General features: G+C 45.1%; 1 protein-coding gene and 1 long non-coding RNA gene across 5 annotated transcripts in view; one reads left to right on the top strand and one right to left on the bottom strand.

The window, feature by feature from the left end:
* The first annotated feature begins 1,574 nt into the window (after nt 1–1,574).
* CEACAM1 (CEA cell adhesion molecule 1) lies at nt 1,575–14,532 on the top strand. Of its 4 annotated transcripts, XM_077131733.1 has the most exons (9): nt 1,575–1,781; nt 2,471–2,830; nt 5,730–6,008; nt 6,396–6,650; nt 8,064–8,342; nt 10,021–10,150; nt 10,791–10,843; nt 11,469–11,500; nt 12,525–14,532. In XM_077131733.1, the coding sequence occupies exons 1-9, from the start codon at nt 1,718–1,720 to the stop codon at nt 12,642–12,644; spliced, it is 1,572 nt and encodes a 523-aa protein (XP_076987848.1). In that variant the 5' UTR covers nt 1,575–1,717; the 3' UTR covers nt 12,645–14,532. The 4 variants fall into 4 exon arrangements, with proteins under 4 accessions (XP_076987848.1, XP_076987851.1, XP_076987849.1 ...); XM_077131736.1 differs by lacking the exon at nt 10,021–10,150 and having other exon boundaries at nt 12,525–12,654; XM_077131734.1 differs by lacking the exon at nt 10,791–10,843 and having other exon boundaries at nt 12,525–12,654.
* A 2,747-nt stretch (nt 14,533–17,279) lies between these two features.
* The window catches only part of LOC143659111 (uncharacterized), a 29,003-nt gene continuing 19,543 nt past the window's right edge, over nt 17,280–26,739 (bottom strand). Inside the window, exons 2-3 of the long non-coding RNA XR_013163429.1 lie at nt 20,090–20,176; nt 17,280–17,353 (exon numbers count right to left, since the gene is read on the bottom strand). This is a non-coding gene — a long non-coding RNA (uncharacterized LOC143659111). The remainder of the gene's footprint in view (nt 17,354–20,089; nt 20,177–26,739) is intronic.

The following is a 26,739-nucleotide window of genomic DNA, read 5'->3' as shown; positions in this document are numbered from 1 at the left end:
ATCCGAGGCAGCGCCTTCCCCGGGGCCAGTGGTCCTCCCGATGCTGGACCAAGGACCTCTGACAACATATGACCTCTCCCAGGCTCATCATGCACTTGGATGGAGTCGGGGCCGCTGGGCACCCACACTGAGCATGACCCTGGGCTGACCCTGCAGCCTGGAGGTTGGAGCCCATCAATGTTCGGGGGTCGGGAGGGGGTCACACCATTTGGGGCCTGTTCAGCATCCCTGGGGCCATGCAGGATGTCACTGCAGGTCTCCTTATGACCTCCTGGGGCCGCCAACAACACGCAGACAATATAAGGGATGATTCCTCTGAGGCATGAACGTGGCTTTGGGTGAGGAGGTGAGATGGAGCCTGGTGTCCTCCCTGTGCACCCACAGATGCTCTGGGAGGCTCCTAGGAGCCTGCTCTGTCCTGCCTGCTCCTGCCTGGGGCCGCTGAGAGCCCTGGGTGCCAGGGCCCAGGGCAGCCCCCTCCCAGCTGGGCCTCATCCATGGGGAAAAGCAGCCGGAGAGTCGCTGGGCAAAGGATAGAGAGGACAGGGACAGGCTCCGAGCCACGGCTGAGCCAATAAGGCACAGAGTGGGGAAGCACCGTCACCTTCCCTGAGGACATGGAGCCCGCAGCCCCCTGGCCTCTCCCCACTGCTGTCCCCTCCTCCAGGACAAGCAGAAACCTCCCCTAAGGTCCCCAGGACCTGCAAGTCCCACGGAGACACCCAGTTCCTAGCAGAGGCCAGGCTGTGACCCAGAGATGGAAGGGGGGAACCCTCTGACCCTCATCCCTCAATCTACCCTTCTCCAACCTTCCCAGCTCATTTGAAGACACTGAAAGATTCCAGGTGCCAGCTGGGTTTCGGTGTCATGCAGGGAAATAATCCCCTAGGGCTCACAGAGCCAAGTCCACAAAGAGCAGAGGGTCAGAGGACGTGTGGGCGGGGGTGCTTGGACCTGGGTCCACAGGCCAGTTTGACCTCCTCCCTGTTGGAGCCTGTTAGATGCAGACGCTCAGGTGAGCCCCACACCTGGGGGCAGGATATGCATTTTGGGAGGATCTTCAGATCATCAGATGCACACAGGTGGGTGAGGAGCCCCCAGACCACTGGTCCTCAGCCTGTCTTGGCCCCCACGGTCCCTGTACAGCTGCTGAAGCTGCATTTCTGAGGTATCCCCTGGGCATTTTGCTCCTTGTGATAAATCCCACAGGAGAATGTAATGCGCAGCGGGGTGGGGACCCCGTGAGGACAGTTCCTGATAGAGCCCCGGGCTCCTGACGGGGGAGGGAGGGGCCTGCGCGGTGTGTGGGGGGCTGGCTGGGCGCCCCGAGGTGGGCGGGAGAGGCGCAGGGTCCCGAGGGCCAGCGGGGGTGTGGGGGGGTGCGCGTCTGAGGGGAGAATCCTGGCTGACGGCGGTAGAGTCTCTGGTAGTTCCTGGGGAAGGGAAAAGTGCGCAGAAATTGGAAAGAAGGGAAGACATGGAGGCAGGGCTGGAAGCGGAGGGGAGGGACGGTTGTCAGAGCAGAGACCTCGCCCCGGCCCACGTGACCGCGCAAAGCCATCCCGCCCCGGGGCGGAGGGCGGGGGTAGAAGGGGGACAGCTAGGGCCAGAGGAGGAAGGGCCCGGAGCCCGCAGGGCAGGAGCAGCCACGTCCGTGAATGTGTCTGGAGCTGGACGTCTTCTTCGCAGAGGGAGACAGAGTAGGGAGTAGAGCCCCATGGAGCCCCCCTCAGGCCTGCCCGGCAGAGGACACGCACCCTGGCCCAGGCTCCTGCTCACAGGTGAGAGGAGGGGCACTTTCCTGGCTGGGGGCGGTGGGGAGGGGGACAGGAGCACAGAAACTGGCTGGGTCTCCTGGGAGGACTAAGTCTGAGCAGGGGACTCTCAGCAACAGCAAAATTTCATGCATGCAATTGATAAGAAAACATCAATTGCTGTACTTTTTTCCAAATTAGTCATCACTGAGCCATACATTTTGAAGACTAATAGCAATAATAATGAATTGTGTCAGAGTGACACTCCAGAAGAAAATAACATTGTCCTTATTCAGGAATTAGGAAGTTATATCTATTGCCAAGTAAACACTGGGACGTGGAGGGCCCCGGGAACTTGGATTACCTCGTTCACTCACATTACAGAGTGTTTTAGGCTTTGGGGAGACAACAAGGGACATAACAACCCCCTGCCTTCATGGAGCTCACACTCTACCAGGGATGAAGAAAGACAAGCAATTTTATGGACAATGAGATGTCCGTTGGTGATGGCACCATGGAGGAGACTGGGCAGGGACGGGTCAGAGGAGGGAAGACAGAGGGTTGGAGGGGAGGTGGCCGAGAAAGTCCCTCCCAGGACAACCATGGGTTGTGACCAGGTGTTTGAGGGATGAAGAGACCTGCTCAGTCTCCAGGGACCATCTCTCCATCCCAGGACAGGTCCAGGGATTGACTGATTTTCTCTCTTCTCCCCCAAGTCTCACTTTTGATCGTCTGGAGCCAACCCCTCACAGCAGAACTCACTATTGAATCGGTGCCGGTCAGTGCTGCTGAAGGCGACGACGTGGTTCTGCTTGTCCACAATCAGTCAGAGAATCTTCAAGGCTATAGCTGGTTCAAAGGGGAAAATGTGGGCAACAACAATCAAATTTTAGCATATGTGATAGACAGTCAAGAAACAACCTTAGGGCCTGCCTATAGTGATCGAGAGACAGTATACCCCAATGGATCCCTGCTGCTCCGGAATGTTGGCCAACAGGACTCAGGAGTCTACACCTTACAAGCCATAAAGAAAAATCTTAATTTTGACCTAGCCCATGGGCAGTTACGAGTGTACGGTGAGTGACGCTTTTGTGACCTCTCTGGGTGTAGTGAGGTGGTGTTAATTCTAATTTTTCAGACACAGGTGCTTTGCTGGGGCCACACCCACTCTGAATTCCATTCCCTGCTTTGGGATTTGAGTATTCAGTGCAAGATACACACACGAGAGATAAACTTTGTGTGATAAGAATTCCCTCCCTGAATCCAGACTCTGCAAACCTCGGCAGCGAGAAAAGGGTGCACCTGCTGGGAAGTCATTCAGCAGAGGGAGCTTGGTCTCAGCCACTTTCCATGAACCTGGACTTGAGAGACCCTGCAGAACTAGTAGCGCCCCAGCCTGAGGGGTTGCTGGAATCTCCACAGAGGAGCTCAGCCTTGGGAAATCCCCTGTGCAGGACTCCTGATTCCAGCTGACCCTGGGGAACCTGTGGCCAGGTTAGAATTTGGCCTATGGGCAGGGCTGACTGGGATCAATGATTTCCCAGCTGCCCCGGTCCCATGGCCACCTGGAGCTGGACACCAGGTGACATCAGGGTCCCTGCAGAGCTGAGTCCTTCTCACATGCAGTGGAAAGAGCACAGATGGGTAGTGTCCCCAGGCTGTTAGTGGGCTGCCCTGAGGAATTTAGGAGAGGCCAAGGAAGGTCCGTGTCCACAAGGGGAAGAACAGAGGAGAGAAGATGCTCCTGGCAACCAATTATCCAGAAGGGATCAGGCCAGAGAGCCCATTGTGGAGGCAAATTATAACAGTTACCATTTATTTGGGCAGCTCCTCCAAACCAAGCCGAGTCCAGGATGACCTGGGGTGCTCGGCCAGGTAGGGCGTTCAGGGTGGTGCTGGTCAAGTTTCTGGGGCTGCATGGGGTTCTTGGTCCTTGGGGTCTTTGAACTCACTTGCAACCCATGCTGATCATTGCCATGGCCGATTATGGCTCTCATGGTTCCTTGCCTGTCCCTCATCTTCCTCCCTCTTAATTTCAGCTGGGCCTGCCCCTGCTCTGCACAGCTGCCTCCTCCAGTTATGCCTTCCCAGGTTCCCCTGTTGATGGCTGACCATCCCATTCTCTTCCCACTACCACCTGTGGCCAGGCCCACCATCCCTGGGGACCTTATCATGAGCCATTTGGCTCACGTCACCAGGAGAAGGAGCACCTACCATGTCCCCGTCCAGGGCCCTTTCTCTTGTGATGCCAGCAAGAGGAACAGGCTGTGTGACATGGACAGGTGACTCATCTATCTGCTTTCTACATTGATTCACCAGAGTCTCAGAGGGAGAGGGACGAGGACTGCCATTCCCAAAGCAGAGGCCCACCTGATCCATTTTCCTTGTGACTCACGTCCCTGACCCGGAGTGAGACTCACAGCCCTCCGTGGTGGTCCTGAGACCCTTCCCCAGTGAGGAACAGGGAAGACCAGGCATGATCTGATGTCTCCCTGCCCATTTCACACAGAACACCACTGTCATGAGGTAGGTCCTCTCAGAGGGGAGAAGCCTGAGCCACTGGCGTCTCAGGCAGATGCGGCTCAGATTGGACCAATTCATGTCATTCCTGAGGTCAGGAGAAGTAAAAGGAAGCATTCCTCAAGCCTCTGCGGGTCTTCTCCCCATTTCCTGACTCTCCATAGGAATTGGGACATGCACATGTTTGCTGAATTACTAACATGCCACATATCGTTGCAATTCATTTGGCATCTTTCTTCCTTTTATATAACAGAGATGCTCATAATTGCCCTCTGATTAATTCTGTCTCTCCCCAGGGGTCACTGCTCAATAGACTTTAACATCTTTCCTTTGGTCATAATAGGATCCTTGCTCGATGCAGAGCTTGGCCTAAGATCTCATATTGGTCTCTAGAGAAATATTCCTTCCAGCAGTTGGCCGTAGATCTTTGGGGCATATCATATATGGAATAATAATAATACCACTCTTCAAGGGAGTCTGGGATATGGGCAGTTTGGGACCTCTCATTGTCTAAAATGTGTTACAAATTTGGGGAGAAATTTAATTTTCCCCAAATTTATAACGCAGATCTGAGCAACACAAATGGTCTTTGAGAGCCAGATCTCAGTAAGTTTATGCCCCACTCACTTTCCACCAGTCACTCCTTCTGCCTCCGAAAACATCCACATGATTTCAGGAAAGATAAACATGGTTCTGACTGGACTTCAACAGGGGGAGAGGGACTTTAAAGGCCAGGGCTGAGGATAGGAATCTGCTGTCAAAGCCAGCCAGTTCCTGCCTGTTCCTCTTGCTCTTTTCTGGATCGTTCTTTGGACTCTGCTCTGCCCTATGTGGGATCACAGCCTCTTGTCAGTCACCAGTGAACAACTCGGAAGAACTGCCCCCTTGCTGTTCCTCAGCTTGACCCTTGAACTGCACACTGAGCTTGATCCGGGTTTCCTGTGGGTTATTTCTGCTCCCAACACCCAGTTTCCCACCCAGGCTGCCCAGTGTGCTTGAGCTTTAAGACAATGAGAGATCCCAAACTTCCAGCCACCCTTGAAGAGTGAGGCTTCCCAAACACCCACCAGGCAGGGCAGGTAGGTTGTAGCAGGGAGGGACCTCAGCAGGTACATGTTCAGGGAAGGAGGCAGATGTGGGTCAGATGGTCACTGCAGAGCCCAGGAGAGGTGCCTGGCAGCCCTGACTCTCACCCTGTATCTTTCCTGACCAAACACTGCTCCTTAATGAGCACTGGCAGAGTCTGTGCACTCTCCTGGACATAAAGCAGGTGGGCCTTACATTTTCTGAGCACCCAAGTTGTCAAGCATTTGTCTAGTCATACAGAGACCTGCCTGATCTTTTAGAAACTCAGTGCTGGCTGAGAGAACAGAGATGCCAACGCTGATTGAATGATGCCTTTGGAAGGATCCCGTGTACCAAAGGGTCCTAACCTTCTCTCTGTTGTCTGCACAGGGAAGTTACCCAAACCCTTCATCTCGAGCAACAACTCTGACCCCGTGGAGGACCGGGACTCTGTAGCATTGACATGTGAACCTGAGACTCAGAACACATTCTACTGGTGGTTGATAAACAATCAGAGCCTCCCAGTCAGTGCCAGGCTGGAGCTGTCCCCGGACAACAGGACCCTCATGATACACAATGTCACCAGAAATGACCTGGGACCTTATGAGTGTGGGACTCAGAACCCTGTGAGTGCCCATCGTAGTGACCCACTCACCCTGAATGTTTTCTGTGAGTAACTTCTGTTCCTACGTGGCACAGACTGCTGCCCACGTCCCTGCTGCCATTGCACAGACCCTCACCTCAACCCCTGGACACCCAGGCTGCCATGACTCCTTCCCAGGCACATCTGGACAGGCCCAGCCTTGCAGTCCAGATGGGGGGGGAAGGGTCTGCTCTTGTCTTGAGACCCTTGGGGTCAACAGCCTATGGTGGGAGGACCAGGTCAACGCTATTGAGTCAGACTTAGTGAGCACAGGCGGGCTTATGACGTGTGGACTTTGTAAAAATTAGGGTGGTATGGGACATAGGTCAGAGGGATGCTGAGGCCCTCACACCAGCCAAGAGTTTCCCCGACACCTGATGACTCACAATGTGGATTTATTCTCTTTGCTGCAGATGGCCCGGACACCCCTACTATTGTCCCCCCTCACTCCCATTACCGTCCAGGAGCCAACCTCAACCTCTCCTGCCTCACGGCCTCTCACCCACCTGCTCAGTATTCTTGGTCTGTCATCGGGAGGCCCCAGCAGTCCACACCAGAGCTCTTGATCTACAATGTGTCTGTGAATGACAGTGGACCCTACACCTGCCTTGTCTATAACAATTTCACTCACCTCAATAGGACCGTGGTCAAGATTATCACAGTCTCTGGTAAGTGGCCCCCTGGACCAGCAGCACTGAGCTCTGGGAAGAGTCTGTCTGTTTCTCCAGAAGGATCCTGAAGAAGTTCTTTCCCAGTCTGGGTCCAACAGAGGAAATTCCAAATTTCCCCTGCCCTGGCTTCTTTCGTTTCTTAGGGCAGATCTTGTTTCCATCTGAAATGTGGGAAGGGGTTTCTCTCAACCCAGAGACCCCTATGCTGTAACAGGGTCTTCCCAGCAGAGAAGGAATAAGCATCCGCAAGGTCAGGTTGCTTCCTTCTGTCACTAACATGTCCCTTTCTGACAGCTCTTGGCCACAGGAGCATGCAAGGTTTTGAAAACAAGCTCATGTGCTTGTTCCCCAAGTGAGGGGATGAACGAGCTTGCTGAATTGATCAGCAGGACACGGCTGTGCCTCGCTGCTCTGCCCCCAGTTCCCCGGTGCCCTGACCCTGACATCATCTGTAGTCACACCAGGAGGCTAGAGAAGGACACAGGTGGCTTTGTCTTGGAGTCTGCTAACTCGTGCCAACAGTCGCTGCCCGAGCCTCCTTCAGATCGGGCTTCGGGGAAATGGGAAGGAGTGAGGTCTGGGGAAGACCCGTGTGAATCCTGCGGTGGCTCTGAAGTCACAGCTGTGTAATGCTGCGGACACTCTCCACACGTGGTCTACAAAAGGAGAACACGGAGCGTGATACACTGGGCATGTAGGTGGATGCACTCAAGACAGCCCTCATGGAAGGAAGGGCAAGTGCCCAAATGATACACTTTATAGAGTAGCCTTTCGTTGACATAGAAACCCCTTCTCTCTAGAGGTTTCCCTCACCGTGATATCCAATCCACAGCCAAAAATGTCCTCTTCAGATCGAGAAACCCATAGGTGGAGCCTCTGCAGGCCCTAAGGTAGTGAGCTGGGTCTTCCTCATTCCCTAATGAATTATGTCGGAAGAGGAAGCACCCTCCCTGTGTGTGTAAAGCTCCCCTGGCTCCAGAGATGGGCAGGGCTGGCAAGATGCCTTCCCCAACATGCACAGAACACAGATGACAGCAGGGCCCTGCTCCTTATAAGTCCCGGAAGACCCTGGGAAAGGACCACACAAACATCTTTGGGAGGGAAATTCCACCTAACAATGAGGTTGGTGGCCCGGTGGCTGAAAAGAGGTGCAGGTGGTACAGGTGCTGATCCCCTAGCGATGTCTATGAACGTCTGGGGGGCTGCATCTCTTTGCTAGTGTTGGGAGGGGCAGCCCTCACCTCCAGAGATCACCTGGACCGAGACACAAGGCAGTCCGCAGGGTCCGAGCTGTCCATTGTTCTCCTTACAGAGCTCACTGTGGACCTGGAAGCCAGATGAGGCCTCTGAACAGGACAAAGGCCCCAGGCCCATTCCCTCCCAGCTAGTCCTGTCTTCTCTTTTTCACAGAGACTGTGACAAAGCCCACCATCCAAGCCAGCAATACCACAGTCACAGAACATAAGGACTCCGTGGTGCTGACCTGCCTGACAAACTATTCTGGAGTGTCCACACAGTGGCTCTTCAATGGACAGAGCATGCAGCTCACGGAGAGGATGGAGCTGTCCCTGGAAAACAGCACCCTCAGAATAGACCCTGTCAAGAAAGAGGATGACGGGAATTATCAGTGTGAGATCTCCAACGGGTTTGACTCCTCTGCAAGTGACTCCCTCAGGCTGACTGTGCACGGTGAGTGACCCTCACTCCCTCCTACGTCTTCTCTTGGTGGAATCTCTACCAAAGGTGTGCAAAATGGATAAAAGTAACAGATGGCCGAATTTCAGTAAAGAAAGGCAAAGTAGTTAAGCACTGAGGCTCTGAATCACGTATACTTATTTCATATCTTAGGTCTGGCAATTACTGTGTGACCGTGCAAGGATTCTTAATTTCCCTGAATCACAGATTCCTCAACTGAAAAACGCAATAAGAGTACCTGTTAATGGGATTACTACAAAGTTCTAGCATAAGAATCAATTAAACCTTTAGCAGAGTGCCACACACACAGAAAATGTTGCGTAAATATTAGCTGCTATTATTTCTATTAGTATCATTAGCCTCGAAGTCAGGTGGACCTGGAGTCAAATTCAAGATCTGCCTCTTATAGCTATTTGATTGGGTAAGCGTTTCACCATTCTAATCCTCATTTTTCATCTATAAAATGGAAATAGTATATACCTGACAAGGTTACTGTAAGAACCAGATGAGATATATGTAAAGTTTTTGGCACAGGGTCTGTGCATAGTTGCATAGTAAGTACCCAATATACAGAACTTAGCATTTGCATTAATAATCAGTCTTTAGTTGACTAGTGAGGGCTGTGCCTTGACTGGTTGCAGCAGAAGTAGAAAAGAAGAAACAAATTCAAAATATATTATAATAGGAAAAAAAAGAGAGGACTTACACAAGAAACCCGCTGGGATGTAGTTACTGACTAAATATAGGCGAGGAATAAAGGGACTTAAGTACAAAATTTTAAGCCTGGTATATTCGTTTTCATACCTTGAGAAGCAGCCAAGATGGAATAAGACATAGAATATAAGGGTATACAGGTGGTTCAAGGGTAGAATGCTTGCTTGCCTGCCACATGGGAGATCGGGTCTTATTCCCGACCCATGCACCACTGCCACCACTACCACCCCCGCCAAAAAAAAAAAGACATGGAAGATCTATTTAAGAAAACATCAGGGAGGGAAAATGAGGCCAGAGCTGGAGGTGCCTAGGAACATTGTCAGACTACGATGCAGATCTGAGCCCCATGAAAGAGAAAGGAAAGGAAGTTTTAGATTGCAGTACAGTTCTAAAAAAGTTTCCACAAGGTCAATGGGGAGTCCTCAAGCCAAAGTTGCCCCTTAGAAGAACCCCATGTCTCGCAGAAATGGGCCTGCCTTAGCACCCCTGCTGGAAGCCCATGGGAAGTGTGGCCTCTGTGCAGAAGAGGTGGTGAATTCAGAAGGTTCTAGCATGGGCCTTCAGCTAATTCAGTGCCTGCTATAAATCTGAGAGGTACACACATTTATGGCTGCCATATCTGGGCAACAGAAAAAGGTACAACCAGAAGGTGGGAGTTTCTGATAACAGATAAAAATAGCAATCAGCCTTGCTCGTATTTCTAAACCATGAAAAATATCTGAGCACAGAAAGGTCAGAAAAGAATTGAGGCAAGACTGGTCATCAGCCTTGGCACACAATGAAAAAAAAACCATTGTAAGGATATAGTACACTGATCACATCAGAGTAGCCTTCCTATAGAAAACGTTGTGCTTGATGGGACGAGTAGAGACTACTTCATGTCAAGGGTTGTTTCCCAGGGCACCCTTACTGGAAAGTAATTTCACCTTTGTTATCTTCTGTTTTCTTTCCCTGATAGCTGATGCAGTACAAGGAAGTTCTCCGAGCCTCTCAGCTGGGGCCATTGCTGGCATCGTGATCGGAGTCCTGGCCGGGGTGGTTCTGATAGCAGCCCTTGGCTATTTTCTGTATAGCAGAAAGACTGGAGGGTATGATGGTCTTTCCTGTTGTTTGCCTTTCTCCAAGTCCAAAAGCCTTGCCTAGGAGAGGGAAAGGTGTCTTCTCCATCTCTGCCTCTGGGACTGGATCTCCTTCCTAAACTCCCGCTTCTCAGTGCTAATACCTGCAGGTCTCTTCTTCCTTGGTCTTGATGCTTCCTGTAACCCACTGAGTCTCGGATTTGGTTATTCCCATCCCCATCTGGGTTTAGAGGGAGCAAACCCAGTTATGTTCCTCTGTGCTCCAGTCAGAAAGCCCAGGTTTAAGAGGGAAAACATGAGGAAATGAAAGGAGCATAAGGAGAGAGCGAGTCACATGCTCTGTTTAGACCACCATGGCTGGATGAGGGAGAAAGCAGAAATAACCAAAAGGCCTCTTAGGCAACAAATAGAGAAAAGCAGCAGTGCCTACCCCTGGAAACAAAAGGGGAAAAGTCTTAGGGTAGAAATTGGCTCAGAAACAATTGCTAAGGGAGTGAACACTAGCAGGGATAGTGCTTAGATTGAAGAAACAAAGTCCCAAGGAGCACTGAGCAGCCCCAAGGAATTATCTGCTGAGTGTCCTTCTTAATTCAGGGAGCAAAGAGCCTGTGTTTGGGAATAGCAGTCACAGTGTCTGATATTTATTTAGGGCAAACGACCAGCGCTGGCATACAGAGCACAAACCCTCAGCAGCCAACCACAGTAAGTAAAGCCAGTCACCCAGTGAGACCTGGGGTGTTCTACCATATGCCCCGCCCTGCCACTAGTGCCTTTCTGAATTTTTAAAGAGAGGATCTCCATTTCCCATTCTTCAGTTGGCACAGGTTCTCACACTCTAGCTACCAAAGATCCCCAAGACAGCCTAGGCCTAAGAGGCCTGAGTAAGATGGATGTGTTCCCAGGAGCCATTTCTTAATCCTCTCCCCTCCCCCTGCTGCTCTGTCAGGGATGTGGGCGCTTTCCTTGGTGAGACTTTCCCTGTTTTGTGGGTGCTGTGGTTGCTGTGGGTCTCAATACCCTTCCTTGCCACTGGATTCTGTTCTGGATAAATGCATTTGGGCAAAAAACAAGGCCTTGTGATGGGTAGAAGTCTTCAGAAATGGATGGAGGCCTCCTGCTTCTCCTCTGATACCAGTGCTTGTAGAGCTGGACCACAGAGTTGGAGGGAAGTGGAATTCCTTAACCGGTCTCAGGCCACCTCACTCCCAACCCCTCCTGCTACCTCCTTCAACTAGGAATCAAACAGCCTAGCAGCACTACAGTTCTAAGGCTGTAAGTCAGCTTTGTGTTTCATGGATCTGAAACTCTTTTTTTTTTGCTTCCCCAGATCAGGGCCGCTCGGACAACTCGCTTGACATGGTAAGCACTGTCAGTTTCACTGGCTCATTATTCATGGAAATATTTCTGTATAAAATGGGTTATTCTTGAAGACACAAATGTAAGATCAAGTTTGGGCTGGAGTTCCTCAATGCAGCAACAAAGAAGTATTGGTTAATTGCTCATTATAGCAAGAATGTGGATTTTTGGAATTATCCCCATCCGTGTTTGAATTCTGGCTATGACTCTTAACAATAACTCTGTGACCTTGGGCAAAAACATAACCTCTTTGATCATCAGCTTTGTCATCTGTGCAATGGGCATTCTGCCTACCTCAAAGAGAAGTTGAAGGGATTAAATGAGATGACATATGTAAAGCATCCAGTACATGGAAGCTACTAAATAATTCTCTCTACCTTCAGTCTGACCCTGCTCTTACTTGGATAATTCACGTTCTAATGGGTCTGAGGTCCCAGTTCCTTTACTTTATAGTAATTTTACAGAATTCTTCTCCACTTCACCTTTTAATATGCACATACATACTGAACAGTGCTTACAGCCCAAGAATACTCTCACAATGTATGAACTTTCACAAATTGAACACACCTGTATAAACAGCACCCAAATCAGGAAATATATGATCACCTTCCATCCCCCCGCAAAAAAACCCCTGCCTATCACTCCCTCCAGAGAGAAACCACTATCTGCCTTCCAATGCTCTAGATTAGTTTTGCTAGTTTTTGCTCTAATGTAAATGAAAAACACAGTATATCCTTACATGTGTATCTGGCTTCTTTCGTCCGACATCATGTTTTGTGATTCATCCATATTGTTATATATGCTCATCGTTTGCCTGTTCTCCCTGCTGTATTACATTCCTTTGTATGAATACCACAATTTATCTCTTCTAAATGACCATTCAATAGGATTTTGTCAAGCAGAGACAGTGGATAACAAAAGCTCTTCTCCAAAGCTACAAGTTTCAAATTGGTTATAGCACCTGCTGGCAAGGTGAGCATACAACCTGTGACACTGATTTAACTGACTTTTCTCCATGGCTTTTCAGATGGATGAAATTACATATTCTTCCATGAACTTCAATGGCCAGCAACCGAAGAAATCAATTTCAGCCCCCCCATCCCCAAAAGACCCAGAAACAGTATATTCAGAAGTTAAAAAGAAGTGATGCAACCTGATCTACTTGCTGCACTGCTGATGTATTTATTCCAGGCCTCTCATCCCGATCACTAATGAGGATCCCTTTATTCTCAGGGGAAGGAGGAAGAGGTCCCCACTTCACTCCCTAACGCAGTACCTCCAGGCCACCTGATCACAGGCCTTCCCTTCAGTGTCAATATGTGAAAAGTTACATCCGGGAATCTGTAGGAACTCCAGCTTTCCTTGTCATTGAAATTTGGCAAAGCAGACTTTGGGAGAGAGTTGCCAGAACCTCCCCGCCCCTCCCCACTGCCTGTCCAAGCCTTTTTTTTTCCAAGCTTACTCATTCCTTTCCACCCCAGTCCTGTCCTATCAGTGTCTAACTTCAGTTTGCTCTAACCTCAAAAGAACACTGACAAATACATGTCAGAAAAGAAGAGAAAGAAAAAGTAAAGGCTGTAATAGCTTTTCCTATCTCTCCAAAGTCTGGTGTGAACCCAGCATACAGGAAAATGAAATATATAACCAACACTGAACTGGGAAATTCTAGACCATTGCCCACTTTTCTGCTCAGTTTAAATGCCACCTAAGCCCTTTGGCCAGCCTGGGTCTAGAGAACCCATTAGAAGCAGCTAGGAAACAAACTGCCAAGGCGCATGGGTGATTCTTAATGGAAAATGCAAACGTGCATGTACATTTTAATATCTTTATAGGCTTTATTCAAAGCCACACCCACAGAAGGTGGGGTTACAGCTTTAGGGGGAAGTCAGCTTTTAACAGACAAATTGCTGGGGGCTAAGGGAAAAGAATCAGAGAACTACTGATTACTTCAGAGAATAATTGAAATTATTGTTAAAGAATATGAAGTTTGGGGGATTGGGCTTTCCTCCTTATTCTCTGAGACATTCTGCCACTTTCATTTTTAATGATTTTTAATTTTTCTTTATTTTTTACATGGGCAGGCACCGGGAATCGAACCCGGGTCCTCTGGCGTGGCAGGCGAGCATTCTTGCCTGCTGAGCCACCGTGGCCCGCCCTGCCACTTTCATTTTTGTAGCTGCTTCTTATTTATGTGAAAGGAATTAGTTTTACTTAGCTGTATAATTCGATCTCACTGCCTTAGGTGACAGAAGCCACCAAAACCCTGAGGTCCCCCCTTGGCCAGGAGCTCCTCAAGGCTTTTCTGTCAGGGGCTCCAAACAGACAATAGGAAGAAGAGACTTTCCTCATTCATGGCTAGAAATGGATCTAACTCAGTTTCTCGACACCTCAGACCAGTCTTCCACTGTCCTTCTATTCCATGTTCCTGCCTGTTTACCCCACCTTCCACTGTCGACCTGCCTGCCCCGCTCACTGTCTCAGAAAACCTTGGCCTCTGCCAAGGTATGTTTAGTCCAGGAATCCATAATCACGCGGACGGCCTTGTTGACAGCCAAGAAAGCCGCACTGGTGCTGACGCCGCTTGGGAAATGAGTGTTGCGAGAAGGCATGAGAGCTTGAGGGGCAGGTTACGGCTGGACCTCAGGATTCCTGCGCGGCCTCTGAAATGTGTATTTTCTCTCATGGGGTCTATGAGTCCCAATGTGCTTAGAATAAAAAGGAAGGAAGGGAGGAGAGGCAAATGCGTTTCTCATCCAATCTTCTACACAAACCTTTCTTTGGGGAAAGGTTTTATTTGATATTGACGACTTGATCTCATGCTGTGCCTAAGAGGCTTCCCCAGAGAGGGTTAGTTGGGAGTTCTCTGTACTCAGGTATCTCTTTCAGGGTTTTGTAACCCTGACACAGACTATGTACTACTCTTCATCCATATTATGCTGTGTTATTTAATTTTACCTGGCTCAGGCCACTTCTGAATTATTTGTAAAATTGATTTGCCCTATATTTATAATAAAAAATTATATATTGGACATGAATATGCTGTCACACAGTTGATACTACTTCAGGCAATGTCTTTTTTACAGGCAGAAGAGGGAGGGTAGAAATTGCTCAATGGGGGATCAGAGTAAGCCTATTTTCAAGTCTGCAGAATTTGATCTAGAGATCACAGAATTGGCTCAATTCATTTGCATACCTGCTAATAAAACGAATAGATCTGAAAGCAATGGTCACAGCCCCAACCTGCCTGAAAGGACTGCCAATCTTTCTCTGTGAGAAATGATTCCATGGGTAAAAGATCTCTGGGGCCTCTTTATTAGGGGCAAACAACACTTCCTAGACTGGAGGCTTCAGAAAATCAGACGCAGCAATAGAGTTTTGGCCCTCAAGGTCTCCAAAGTTCTGTTGTATGAAAATCTTTCTAGCAATCAATCTCTTTGTTCCCAGCTCCTTTATTCTGCCTTCTCGGAGTCAGAGCTCTTCTAACCTGATAACCATTTATTAATTACTAAATATTGATCTATTATCTCATTCCCTTCAATTCCAAGCTATTTGGATATGTGTGCTACATCCGCCGCCCTTCCACTTCCTCATCCCCTAACTCCTCCTGGCCTTCTGCAGGAGAACCTCAAACCCCGAGACCACTAGAAGCAGCATAAAACCAGGATTCATCTCTTGGCCTAATTCAAAGGTCCTCACATTTTCACTTTTGCAATAGCTGAAGCCACAGGCTTCCAAAAAACTTCCCTTTTGGAAGTTCTCCTGCCATCCCCCACCTATGCATTGTACCTCCCATACCAGATTTAGCACTCATATCTTTGTCTCCCTCCACCCCACCTTCTTTCCTTGATTTCAGTGGCCCCTCTGCAAACAGCTCCTAAACCTACAGTAGCGCTCTTAGCCCCTACCACTTCTCAGAACTCATGACACCCACATCCAAATACTTTCTGAAATGATTCCTCATGCAAGTTGGCGCTCCCAGACAGCTTGCTCATTTCTCTTGGTGATACAACCATTCCCCACTCTCTTTTGTTTCCCACATTTAATACTTCATCAAAGCCTGTGGATTCTTTAGCAGCTCTCAGTTCTGTCACTCTTTCCATTCCCAGAAAGTTTACTTATCCAGACCTTCAACAACTCTTATTCAAGACACTGCTTGACTTCTTGTTTCCAGTCTCTTTACTGAAATCTCCCTTGCATGCCCTGCCTCAATACCCTTCCTAAAAACTAGTTCATTCTCCAATCAAGAATCTACAGTGCATTACCCTGACCTACTGGGTAAATTCAAATTTCCTCCTCTTTTTTTTTTTGTCCCCACTGCTTGTGAGAATATCAAGAATTCTCCACTTGAAGAGGTTGAATTTTCCCCCTTTCTCACCATTCCCCCTAGGGGACTTTGCAAATACTTTTTTATTCACTGTTCAAATCATGGTGGGATTTATTGGGGCATCTCTATTAATCTATTAATCTTACCTTTCTGCTATTCCCCAGTATAATTCTAATTAGATCTGTCTCCTTTCACATCCCTGCTCCTTCACCCCATATACACATATAATTCTTTTTTTTCATAATTGAGATTTTTATTGGTGGTTCTGAAAATCAGCACACAGACATTATGAACAATTTGTACACAATTCTTAATCTATGTACTGAAAATCTAAAAAGCCATGTAGTTGTACTTCTTTTTTTAAAGTTATTCCAGTGACTTTCCAGCTTAAAATTTGGAGGCAAGTTTCCCCTACAAGGATATCAAGTACCACTACCTTCAAATGTTGATAAACTGTTGCACCTTCAGTCTCACTAATTCACAATTTAATATCATACCCCTCACACACTCACATTTCCAATCTTTCACAGCATATAATAAAGTAATTAGGAAAACTGAGCACCACGACCAAGGACGTTACAGAGAGCCAAGATTAGGGAGCAGTTTTAAGAAACAATTCTAAAAACATGGGAACAGAAGCATTTAAAATGTTCAACATGTAGTAAAATGCATGACTGTGACTCCAAATCATCATTTAGTATGTGTTGTATTATAGGGTATAAAAATTGCCACCTGAGCAGTGCAATGGTGGCTCAGTGGCAGAATTCTTGCCTGCCATGCCGGAGACCCAGGTTCGATTCCGAGTCTGCCCATGCAAACAAAACAAAACAAAACTTGTCACCCCCCTACCCTACCCCATGGAATGTTACATTGACATCGAAGACAGTCAAAACCTCCATAAGTCAATATCCCACTATTTTCTGGTTCTATCAAAAATAAACAACCAGCAAATGATTCCCCTCATAAAAAAAAGCATTTACATTTTAAAAATGGGATGAGGTGGGATTTCATCTCCTTCTTAAAAACATTTCTTCTAGAGCTGCTAAAACACTTGCATTTCCAAAACAGTTAATAAAAATATTCCTCTGGATTGTACAAGAAGGGAGAAATAGGGATCACTGGTAAGACACGGTATATGATAATAATCAGACTTGACTTCTTTCTCTCCTACTCCATCAGAGACTGGACCTTTCTCATTTTCACTTTCTCTATTTTCTGCAGATAAATCTTTAGTTTCTTGGTTAGCCACTTCAGCTTGTTTTCCCTTTGCTCCCCTTTTCCCTTTAGGTTGCACTTTTTTGTCTGAAAACTTAACCTTCCCCGCGGCCTTTGGGCTTTGTTGCCACTTTGGCAGGAGATTTTGCTGACAGTCTCGCTGACCTCCACTTGGGTTTCTCCTTCCCCGGCCTTCCCCTTGGGCGTCTGGGCAGCCGAGCAGGTGTGTGCCGGGTGCTGCAGGCCACGGGGTGCCGAGAGCCTTCGCGAAGCTGGGCTGCTGGCCTCTGCCGCTCCTCCCGCCGCCACGGCCGGGCCTTTGGGAGAACCCCATATACACATATAATACTTTGTCCCAATTCCATGCCTAAAAACAACTATCAAACGGCGTAGCCCTATGTCTGTTATCTGCACAGCAGTGTTACCCTCTCCCCACCAGCATCAACTCCAACGCCATGGAGAGCAAAGGCTCTGTAGAATTAACGTGAACCTGAGACACAACCTACTTGTGGTTGAAAACCTTTTCCTGATGACCTACTTGTGTCCATGAGCAACTTCTATCCAATGTCTCAATGTTACATTCATCAAAGATACAGGAAATGAGCAAGGCAGGGCCCCTACCCCAAGGGGACATATGGCCTAAGACAGGAGATACGCCATGAAACAAATTATAATACAAAAACATAAGGAGATAAATGCCACAAGAGAAGTGAGGAGACATATCAATCCAGTGGTTTTGATGGATTATGGCTATGCCTTAGAATCACTAAAATTCATACTCTGGCTTCACCCACAGATTCTAATTTAATTACTCTGGGTGGTGCCAAAGCATTGGTAGTTAAAAAAAAAAAAACTTTCCAGACGTTTTTATTTTATTTTATTTTATTTTATTTATTTATTTATTTATTACATGGGCAGGCACCAGGAATCCAGATGTTTTTAATATGTAGCCTGGTTGGAAAAATCTCTGCTTTATATATAGGTAGGTAGGACTTGGGCCTAAAAACAGTGGTTTTTAGCTGGAGGTAGATACCTGCATTACTTAGGGAACTTTTTCAACAAACATAAATCTATACACCAACCCTGGAGAAGTTGACACAGTATGTCTGGAGTGAGACTTAGGCTTGTATAGTTTGAAATAACTCCCAGGTGATTCTCACCTATAGTCTATGTTAGGAAGCACTGACCTAAAGTATAGAAAGGATTGAAAAGACAGACGAAAAGGAGTTGAAAGAAATGTCTATGTGATTGGGCATGTGATGAATAATCTATTCTGCAAGGCATGTAGAAGTACTCCAAAGAAATCTTTGGCAAGTGGCTAAGATTTAAGAGACTGAAAGTACCAAGTGTCATGAGGATGGAGAACAACTGGCACTCATTTATTTATTTATTTATTTATTTATTTATTCTTTTTATGTTATACAATCCCATTTATGTGAAACATCCAGAATAGGCATATCCACAGAGACAGAGAGTAGATTAGTGGTTGCCAGGGTCTGGGGGAAGTGACAGCTTAATGGGTATGCGTCTCTTTCAGGGCTGATGAAAATGTCTTAGAATTAGATAGAAGTGATGGTTGCACAACACTGCACACGTAATAAATACCACTGAATTGTACACTTTAAAATAGTCAGTAATTTACATTACTGAATTTTACCTCGGTTAAAAAAAGAAAGAAAAAACCCACAGTGCTTTGAAAAATAAAATCTAAAATGACAATTCAGAAGACAAGATTGAAACAAAAGAATGTGTGGAATCCACGAAGCTCTCATTTATTGCTGGTGGAAATATAAAATGGCATAACCACTCCGGAAAACAGTTTGGCAGTTCCTTATAAAGTGAAATACACACTTATACAATCCAGCAATTCCACTCTTAGGTATTTACCCAAGAGAAATGAAAATACATGCGCTTACAAAGCACTGAGCATGGCTGTTCATAGCAGCATTATTCATAACAGCCAAAAATGGAAATAAACCAAATGTCCATCAAAGGTGACTGAATAAATAGATTGTAACATCCCATACAATGAAATACTAATGAGCAATAAAGGGACACCAATTCCTGATACCACAAAATGGATGAATCTCAAAAGCATTGTTATAAAAATGAAGTCAGACACAAAAGAATATGTACATATATGATACCATTTAAATGAGGCTCAAAAAGAGGCAAAACTAATTACCGCTGTTAAAAATCACCAAAAAAAGGGCAGGCCACAGTGGCTCAGCAGGCAAGAACGCTTGCCTGGAATGCCAGAGGACCCAGGTTTGCTTCCCGGTGCCTGCCCATGTATTAAAGGAAAAAAAAAAAATCACCAAAAAGAGTGGGATTGATTGCAAAGGGACACAAGGGAACTTTTTGGACTGTCCTGTATCTCAGTTCAGGTGGTAGTCACATGGGTGCACACATTCACCAAAAGCCAAATTGTACACTTAAGATCTGCATGCATTTCAACATATTTTAATTTTATCTCACTTTTTAAAAATAAGCAAAGGAGCATCCTACTCAATCAGGTACACAGCACCTGTGTTAGTTTTCTGTTGCTGCATTACAAATGAATGCAGCTACAGCAACTTAAAATCACCCATTATTATTAGCTCAGAAAATTCTATTATTTGTGGTTGTAGGACTGAGGTTCCTGTTGCCCTGCTGGCTGTCAGCCGGGGACTGCTCTCAGGTCCTAGAGACTGTTCTTCAGTCTTAGCCATATCATGCTCTCCATCTCCACAACGGAGAGCCTCCCTTGGATCAAATACTCTTCACACTTCTAATCTCTCTGATGTTTCCTTCTTTCCATCCTTACAGAAAATGCTCTGCTTTTAAAGGGATAGTGGGATAAATCAAGCTCACTCACATAATTTCTCTTTTTATTAATTCAAAGTCAACTGATTAGAAACGTTAATTACATCTCCAAAATCCCTTTCACCACACGGTGACAGGGGTGACATTGCATCCTATTCACAGCTCCAGGGATTAGGGTGGGAGATTTTGAAGGTGTGGGAGCATCTTAGAATTCTGCCTGCCACAGCCCTATATGAAGCTGTTCATACCTTCAAAGAGATCCTTCAGTGTTTCTGTTCTGAAGAGATGACAAGGCATGCGTGGTCAGCCCAAACTCAAAGTGAGATAACAAAAGACTAAGGACAAAAAATAGAAAAAATAAAGTAAGTGTCCATTTTCTTCCAGCCTGAGGATGTCTGAACCACTGATACACCAATAGCCCTTAAATCTTGGGTGATATTCACCGACCATGATAGTAACTAGTACCTAAATTAACTCCTGGAAAACTAAAGTAATCTAAGACCAAAAGATAACCCCCCCAAACACACACACACACACACACACACACACACACACAATAAGTCTAGGTGAATTCAACTGATATCTTATATAGACTTCTGATATTTATTCATTAAAGAAATATTTATTGAATTGTGTCAAGGGTTAAGGAGAACATGAAGATTAAAAACAAAAGTCCTGGGTGGGCTATGGTGGCTCAGCAGGCAAGCATTCTTGCCTGCCATGCCAGAGGACCCGGGTTCGATTCCTGGTGCCTGCCCATGTTAAAAAAAAAAGAAAAGGTCCTTCTTATTTGGTTGCAAATCCTTATTGGGATCCTACTACAAAAAAATGAAAGGAAGGAAGGGAGGGAAGAAAGAAGGGAAAAAAAGAAGGAAAAATAAAAGAAATCCAATTATGAGACAATTGCAATAATTTGACCATTGACTGCTATTTTAATGATATTAAGAACGTACTAAATTTTGGTGTGATAATGGTATTATGGTTATGATTTTTTATGAACCCTTATGTTTTAGATAAGCCCTTATGTTTTATAAATAAAAAAATATTTACAAATGAAAGTTTGTAACATCTTGGATTTACTACAAAATAATCCAGGTTTCAAGAAGGATTTTGTAGAAGAAAGTGGGAGTACAGATGACTCTAGGTGATGAGTACATGTGGATTCATTTTATTATTGGCTCTACTTCTGTATCTATTTGAAATTTTCCAGGAAAAAGTAAGTCCTTCCTTCCCTGAAGCTCATAGTCTAATAAGGAGACAGACATTCCAACAAATAGAACACTGTGTGGCTAAAAGAAACATATGCAAAGCACTAGGCAAGCTCCAAGGACAGTGGCTACACATGGATAGTCAGAAGGAGTCAAAGAAGATGTCAAAAAAAGAGCTCCCCCTTGTGCAGAGTCTTTAAGGAAGAGTATCTAGGTCAACGTGCAGAAGCGTGGGTACAAAAGCCTGAAGATATGAAGTGGCAAAGCTTCCACACACTCGGAGCCACTTACGAGGGGCCACAGAATGTTCATTAAAAGCACAGGCCCTAGAGTCAGATCGCCTGTGCTTGGGTCCTTACTGTGAGATATCAGGCAAGCTATTTTTTTATGCCTCTTTGCCTCAGTTTCTTTACCTATACAATGGGAATTTTAGCAACATATACTTCATAGGTCTGTTGTCAAGAGTCAATGAGTTAATCCATGTGTAAACTGGTTAGAACACAGTGTATGAACAGCAAATGTTAGCTGTTGGTAATGGTAGCAAAATCCTGGCCCATTATACCTCTCATTCTCTATATATCATCTAATTTCTGTTACTTCTCTTCTTTTTGTTAGATTGGAAGCTTGTGAAGAAGAGAGTATGTCTTATTTATATCTGTATCCCAGAGTTTAGCCTAAGGCCATGCTCAGAATAGGCATTGATCAGGCAGGTCTTCCTACAGCAGCAAAGGGACCATCAATAGCCTCTATTAAGACGCTCTTTATTCCTGCCCATTCATCCCCCCAAAAATAAGTCAATAAAATTTCATAAAAAGACTCTTTATTTCCTTATGGATTATCCCCTCAATTCTTACAATTCCCTGGCTTCCTTTAACTTCCTTCTTTGTTTCCACACCCTTCTCTACTCTGCTCCAGAGATGTCCATTCACTTATCACACCCTCAAGTTCCTACCCTACCAGGTATTTTCAATGCTTCCTTTCTCTCTCCCCAAAGGTATGATATTCCCCCAATAGCCCCTGTATCACTTATTCTGCAATTAACAATGGGTGAAAGGAGGGTGTCCTGCAGGGGTTCTGCTTAGAGGATCCAGAATTTCCAGACCTATTGACTTTATAGCTATTTGGGAGGAGTAGAATCTCCTGCAAAAGAGAAAAGGAGGTAAGATGGCAGCCAGGAACAAAACCTTCAAATGGGATCCTAATTTTGAGGAAATCCTGCGGACATATTTGCACAATCAGTTAACATCTCACTGGAGTTTTTTGGGGAATTCAGAAACTGCTGCAGAGGAAATTCAACTTTCTATTAATTTTTTTTTCTATGCTGTATGGTGGGGTCACATTTCATTCTTTTTCCATAAGAGTATCCTGTTATTGCAGTACCATTTGCTGGAATTTTGTTTGTTTTTTCTTTCTTCGTTTGCTTATTTATTTATTTTTGGAAAGTGCATGGGCCGGGAATCAAACCGGGTCTCCCACATGGCAGGCAAGAATTTGTACCACTGAACTACCTTTGCACCTGTGGTAGTTAGATTCAGTCGTCCACTTGGCCAGGTAAGCGTACCTAGTTTTGTTGCTGTGGACATAAGCCAATGGTACGTGAACCTCACCTGTTGCTGATTTACATCTTCAGTCAGCTAGGAGGCGGGCCTGTTGCAATGAAGGACGTTTGACTTAATTGGCTGGTGCTTAAATGAGAGAGCTCAACGTAGCACAGCCTAAGCAGCTCGGCATTCCTCATCTCGGCACTCACAGCTCAGCCCAGGCCTTTGGAGATGCAGAAAGAAGTCACCCCAGGGAAAGTTGTTGGAACCCAGGGGCCTGGAGAGAAGGCCAGCAGAGAACATCCTGTGCCTTCCCACGTAAGAAAGAACCTCAGTGGAAAGTTAGCTGCCTTTCCTCTGAAGAGCTAACAAAATAAATCCCTTTTTATTAAAAGCCAATCCGTCTCTTGTGTGTTGCATTCCAGCAGCTAGCAAACTAGAACAGCACCCCACTCTATTAACTTTTGTTTTGCAAACTTCAGGGCTTCTCCCCCCCCCCCCCCCCCCCCCCCCCCCGTTGCCCCAACTAATGGAGATACATCCTCATTCTCCTTCAGAGAACACACCCAAAGAGGGAGAGAATATGAGTATTCAGAGCCGGAGGACTGAAAAGATGCAAGAACACCAACTGGTACTAACTCTAAAGATGAACTGGGAAGGTCAAATACTGCAAATACTGGTTTATAGACACAACTCTCTGTACAAAGCGCCCCCTGACTAGAACATGATTCTGGTCAACCCAAGACTAATAGTTGCTGGTAAATCATTAACCATGCAAGAGCAGAAGGACATGAGGCTCTCTGAAATACCTCTCTGTATTCATTCTTCCCAAGTTTCCTCTGAGAAGACAATTCAAGCTTATGTCCTTGGACCCAGATTTTGAGGGTACTCTACTGTTAAAAAAAAAAAAAAAAGAGGAAAGGGAATCACAAAGCAGAACTGGGACATTGGAGAGGACACAGTAAAAAGAGCAGCTTAAACATGTTTTGTTTAAAGGTCAAACTTTGGTGAAACGTGTCAATCACCTTTCACTGCCGAGACTCTATCCAACTATGAGCCTTGCTTCACACTTGGAGTTCCACCAGAACCCAGAGCTTTCCTTCCTTGGGGGCTATAGCAGGAAAGGAAAAGAGGAACTGGAAACCAGAAGGCCAATAAATATAAGTAAGCTCCCTGAAATAGTAAATGTGACTATAAGGAAGTGAAACCAGCCTTCTTATAAAACTTAAACTAATTCTAGGAGCAACTCTACATGAGAAGTGACCAAAATATCTTGAGTAACAATAGAACTTTTGAAATGAATGTATAGATACCCAGGGTAATTATTTTGAGAGGCTCATATTTATCTGAATATGGCAGGATAGTAAAAGGAATCCTATCATTCATCTGAGTGTCAGAATTTTATTGTTTTAACTTACACAGGACTAAGAGATATCTTTGTATAGGAATTGTTATAGGAGAGAGGGAAGAATAAGAAAAAAAATACATAAAAGTGTATGGTAGTGGAGATGTGTGGAAAAGATAAAAGAAGCGCCAAAGATAAGAGTAGTAAAAAGAACAGCAAATTCCTGTCATAAATAGAGAGATGAAAGCAATGAGTTAATTATGACTAAAAATCAGCTACTAAGCCAATACCCCCAAATGAAGTTTTCCTAAATAACTCCACCAGCCAGCCCTGTTGGCCCACAGGTGGGCTGAAGTAGGCTTGGGAATGGGCAGAAACAGACACTAAATTCTCCCATTTCCATTTAAACCCAAGAAGGTCATTATTACTCTATACAGGAGAATGAAGCTTTATACATTCCTTGGTGTATTAGTCAGGGTTTTCCAGGGAAACAGAACTGACTATATATTTATTATAGGAATTGGCTCATGCAACTGTGGGGGTTGACAAGTCAAATTCCATAGGGAAGGCCACAAGTTAGGAACTGCAATGAAGGTGTCAATGAATTCCCCAGGAGAAGCTGGCTGGTTGAGGTAGAGATCGAAATTCTTTCTGACTGCAGAAATTATCAGTTCACCCTTTAAGTCTTTCAACTGATTGAATGAGACTTCTCTCATTGCTGAAAGCAATTTCCTTTGTTGACTGTAGATATAACCAGGCATGGATGCAATCAACTGACTAATGATTTAAATCAGTTAACAATCAGGCTTGGGCTTTCATAACCAAACAACTGGACACCATAACCTAGCCCAGTTGACACATGCACTTAATCATCACACTTGGCTACTAAACATTAGACAGAGAAACTTGATTAATGTCAATTTTTCCAAGAACCAGCTATTAAATTTGCTTATCATGTAATTAGCAAATTAAAGAGCAAGAGTTATTAGTGCTTCCTGTATTTGGCAGGTATTCTCTAAAGTTGAGCAATACAACCTCAGTCCTTTTTAGGACCTACATATGACCTAATAATTGCATTCCTGGATATATACAGCATCTCCACCAAAAAACCATTGAACAGACAAGAACTGTCTCAATCAACTTCGACTCTGGAGTGTAGTGGAACACTTGCAGCATTGAGGGAAGAATTAGACAGAGGCTAGTAAAATGCTATAAATATCAGTGAATTTTTCACCCTCCATGTAGTCATAAAATCCCCATCCCCCAACTGCATGGCAGGCAGCAATAGGGACTGCACTCCTGTTCTGAATATAGCCAAGGTGTGCTATAAGGACTGGTTCTCCAAAAACTGAGGAGGTCGTCTGATTGCTGATCACTGTTTTTGATTAGCTACCTCAGATCACTAGCGAGATGGACTGGAGGGTAACCATTGCTCCAACCTGCCTTACTAAACAGTGCAGAGGAGTCTTAAACAGACAGTACATCTTTTGTATTTCCTTTTTTCTCTTTCAATTTCTCATTTAGGAGCAAAAATAGTTTGGAAAAGTCACTAATTGGTGGTTTCAGTCTTCAACAACAACAAAAAACATCTAGTAATCCCAGAGTAGTTAGAGTGTACAGATTCCAACAAAGAAATTGCAAAAATGTGCACACACAGAAAGAGGAAAATATGGCTCATAACACAGGAAAAAAAGAATTTACCCGAAACCATCTCTGATAAAGCTAATATATTAGAACTATTAGTTGAAGACTTTAAATCAACTATCTTAAAATTTTTCAATGAGCTAAAGGGATCTATACATGAAGAACTAACAAAAATTAGGAAAGTATCTGGGATACAAAAAGAGGTAGAACCAAACAAATTTCAGAGCCATAAAGGTCAGTAACTGAAATGAAAAAATTCACTACAGAACCCTCCACTATAGATAGAACAACCACACAGAGTATCAACAAGGAAATAGAGAACCCAAACAATGGGATGAATGAATTAGACCTAATAGACATATGTAGATCATTACACCCCAAAACACCAGGATATGCATTCTTCTCTAGCACACATGGAACATTCTCCAGGATAGAGCATATGCTGGGACACAAACTGAGTTCTTACCAATTTAATAAAAGATTGAAATTATCCAAAGCACTTTCTCTTATTTTAACAGAATAAAGTTGGAAATTAATAATCACTGAAAATCAGAGCTTTCACAAGTATATGGAGATTAAATAACAAGTATATGGAGATTAAAGAACACACTCTTTTGAAGAAATTGCTAGAGAAATAATCAAATATCTGGAGACAAATGGCAATGAAAATACAACATATCAGAATTTATGGGATGTGGCAAAGGTAGTACTGAGAGGGAAATTTATTGCAATAAATGCCTATATTTAAAAATAAGATTGAGCAAACCTTGAAGATTTAACTGCTCACCTGGAGAATTTAGAGAAAGAACAGCAAACTAACCCCAAACCAAATAAAAGAAGAGAAATAATAAAGACCAAAGCAGAAATAAACAAACTGGAGAACAATAAAACAATAGAAAAAAATCACAAAACCAAAAGTTGGATCTTTGAGAAAATGAATAAAATTGATGGACCCCTAGTTAGACTAACAAAGAAAAAATGAGAGCGGACACAAATAATTAAAATCAGAAATGAGATGGAAGTCATTACCACAGATCATGAAGAAAGTAAAAAATCATAAAAGAATATTATGAACAACTATATGCCAACAAACTAGAAAACTTAGATAAAATGGACAAATTCCTAGTAACACATGAGTTACCTATACTGACTTGAGAAGA

This window comes from Tamandua tetradactyla, chromosome 16 (genome assembly GCF_023851605.1).
Source record: "Tamandua tetradactyla isolate mTamTet1 chromosome 16, mTamTet1.pri, whole genome shotgun sequence".
NCBI classification, from domain to species: domain Eukaryota; kingdom Metazoa; phylum Chordata; class Mammalia; order Pilosa; family Myrmecophagidae; genus Tamandua; species Tamandua tetradactyla.
Note: the sequence above shows the minus strand (reverse complement) of the source record. Positions and strands in the feature narration are given on the sequence as shown.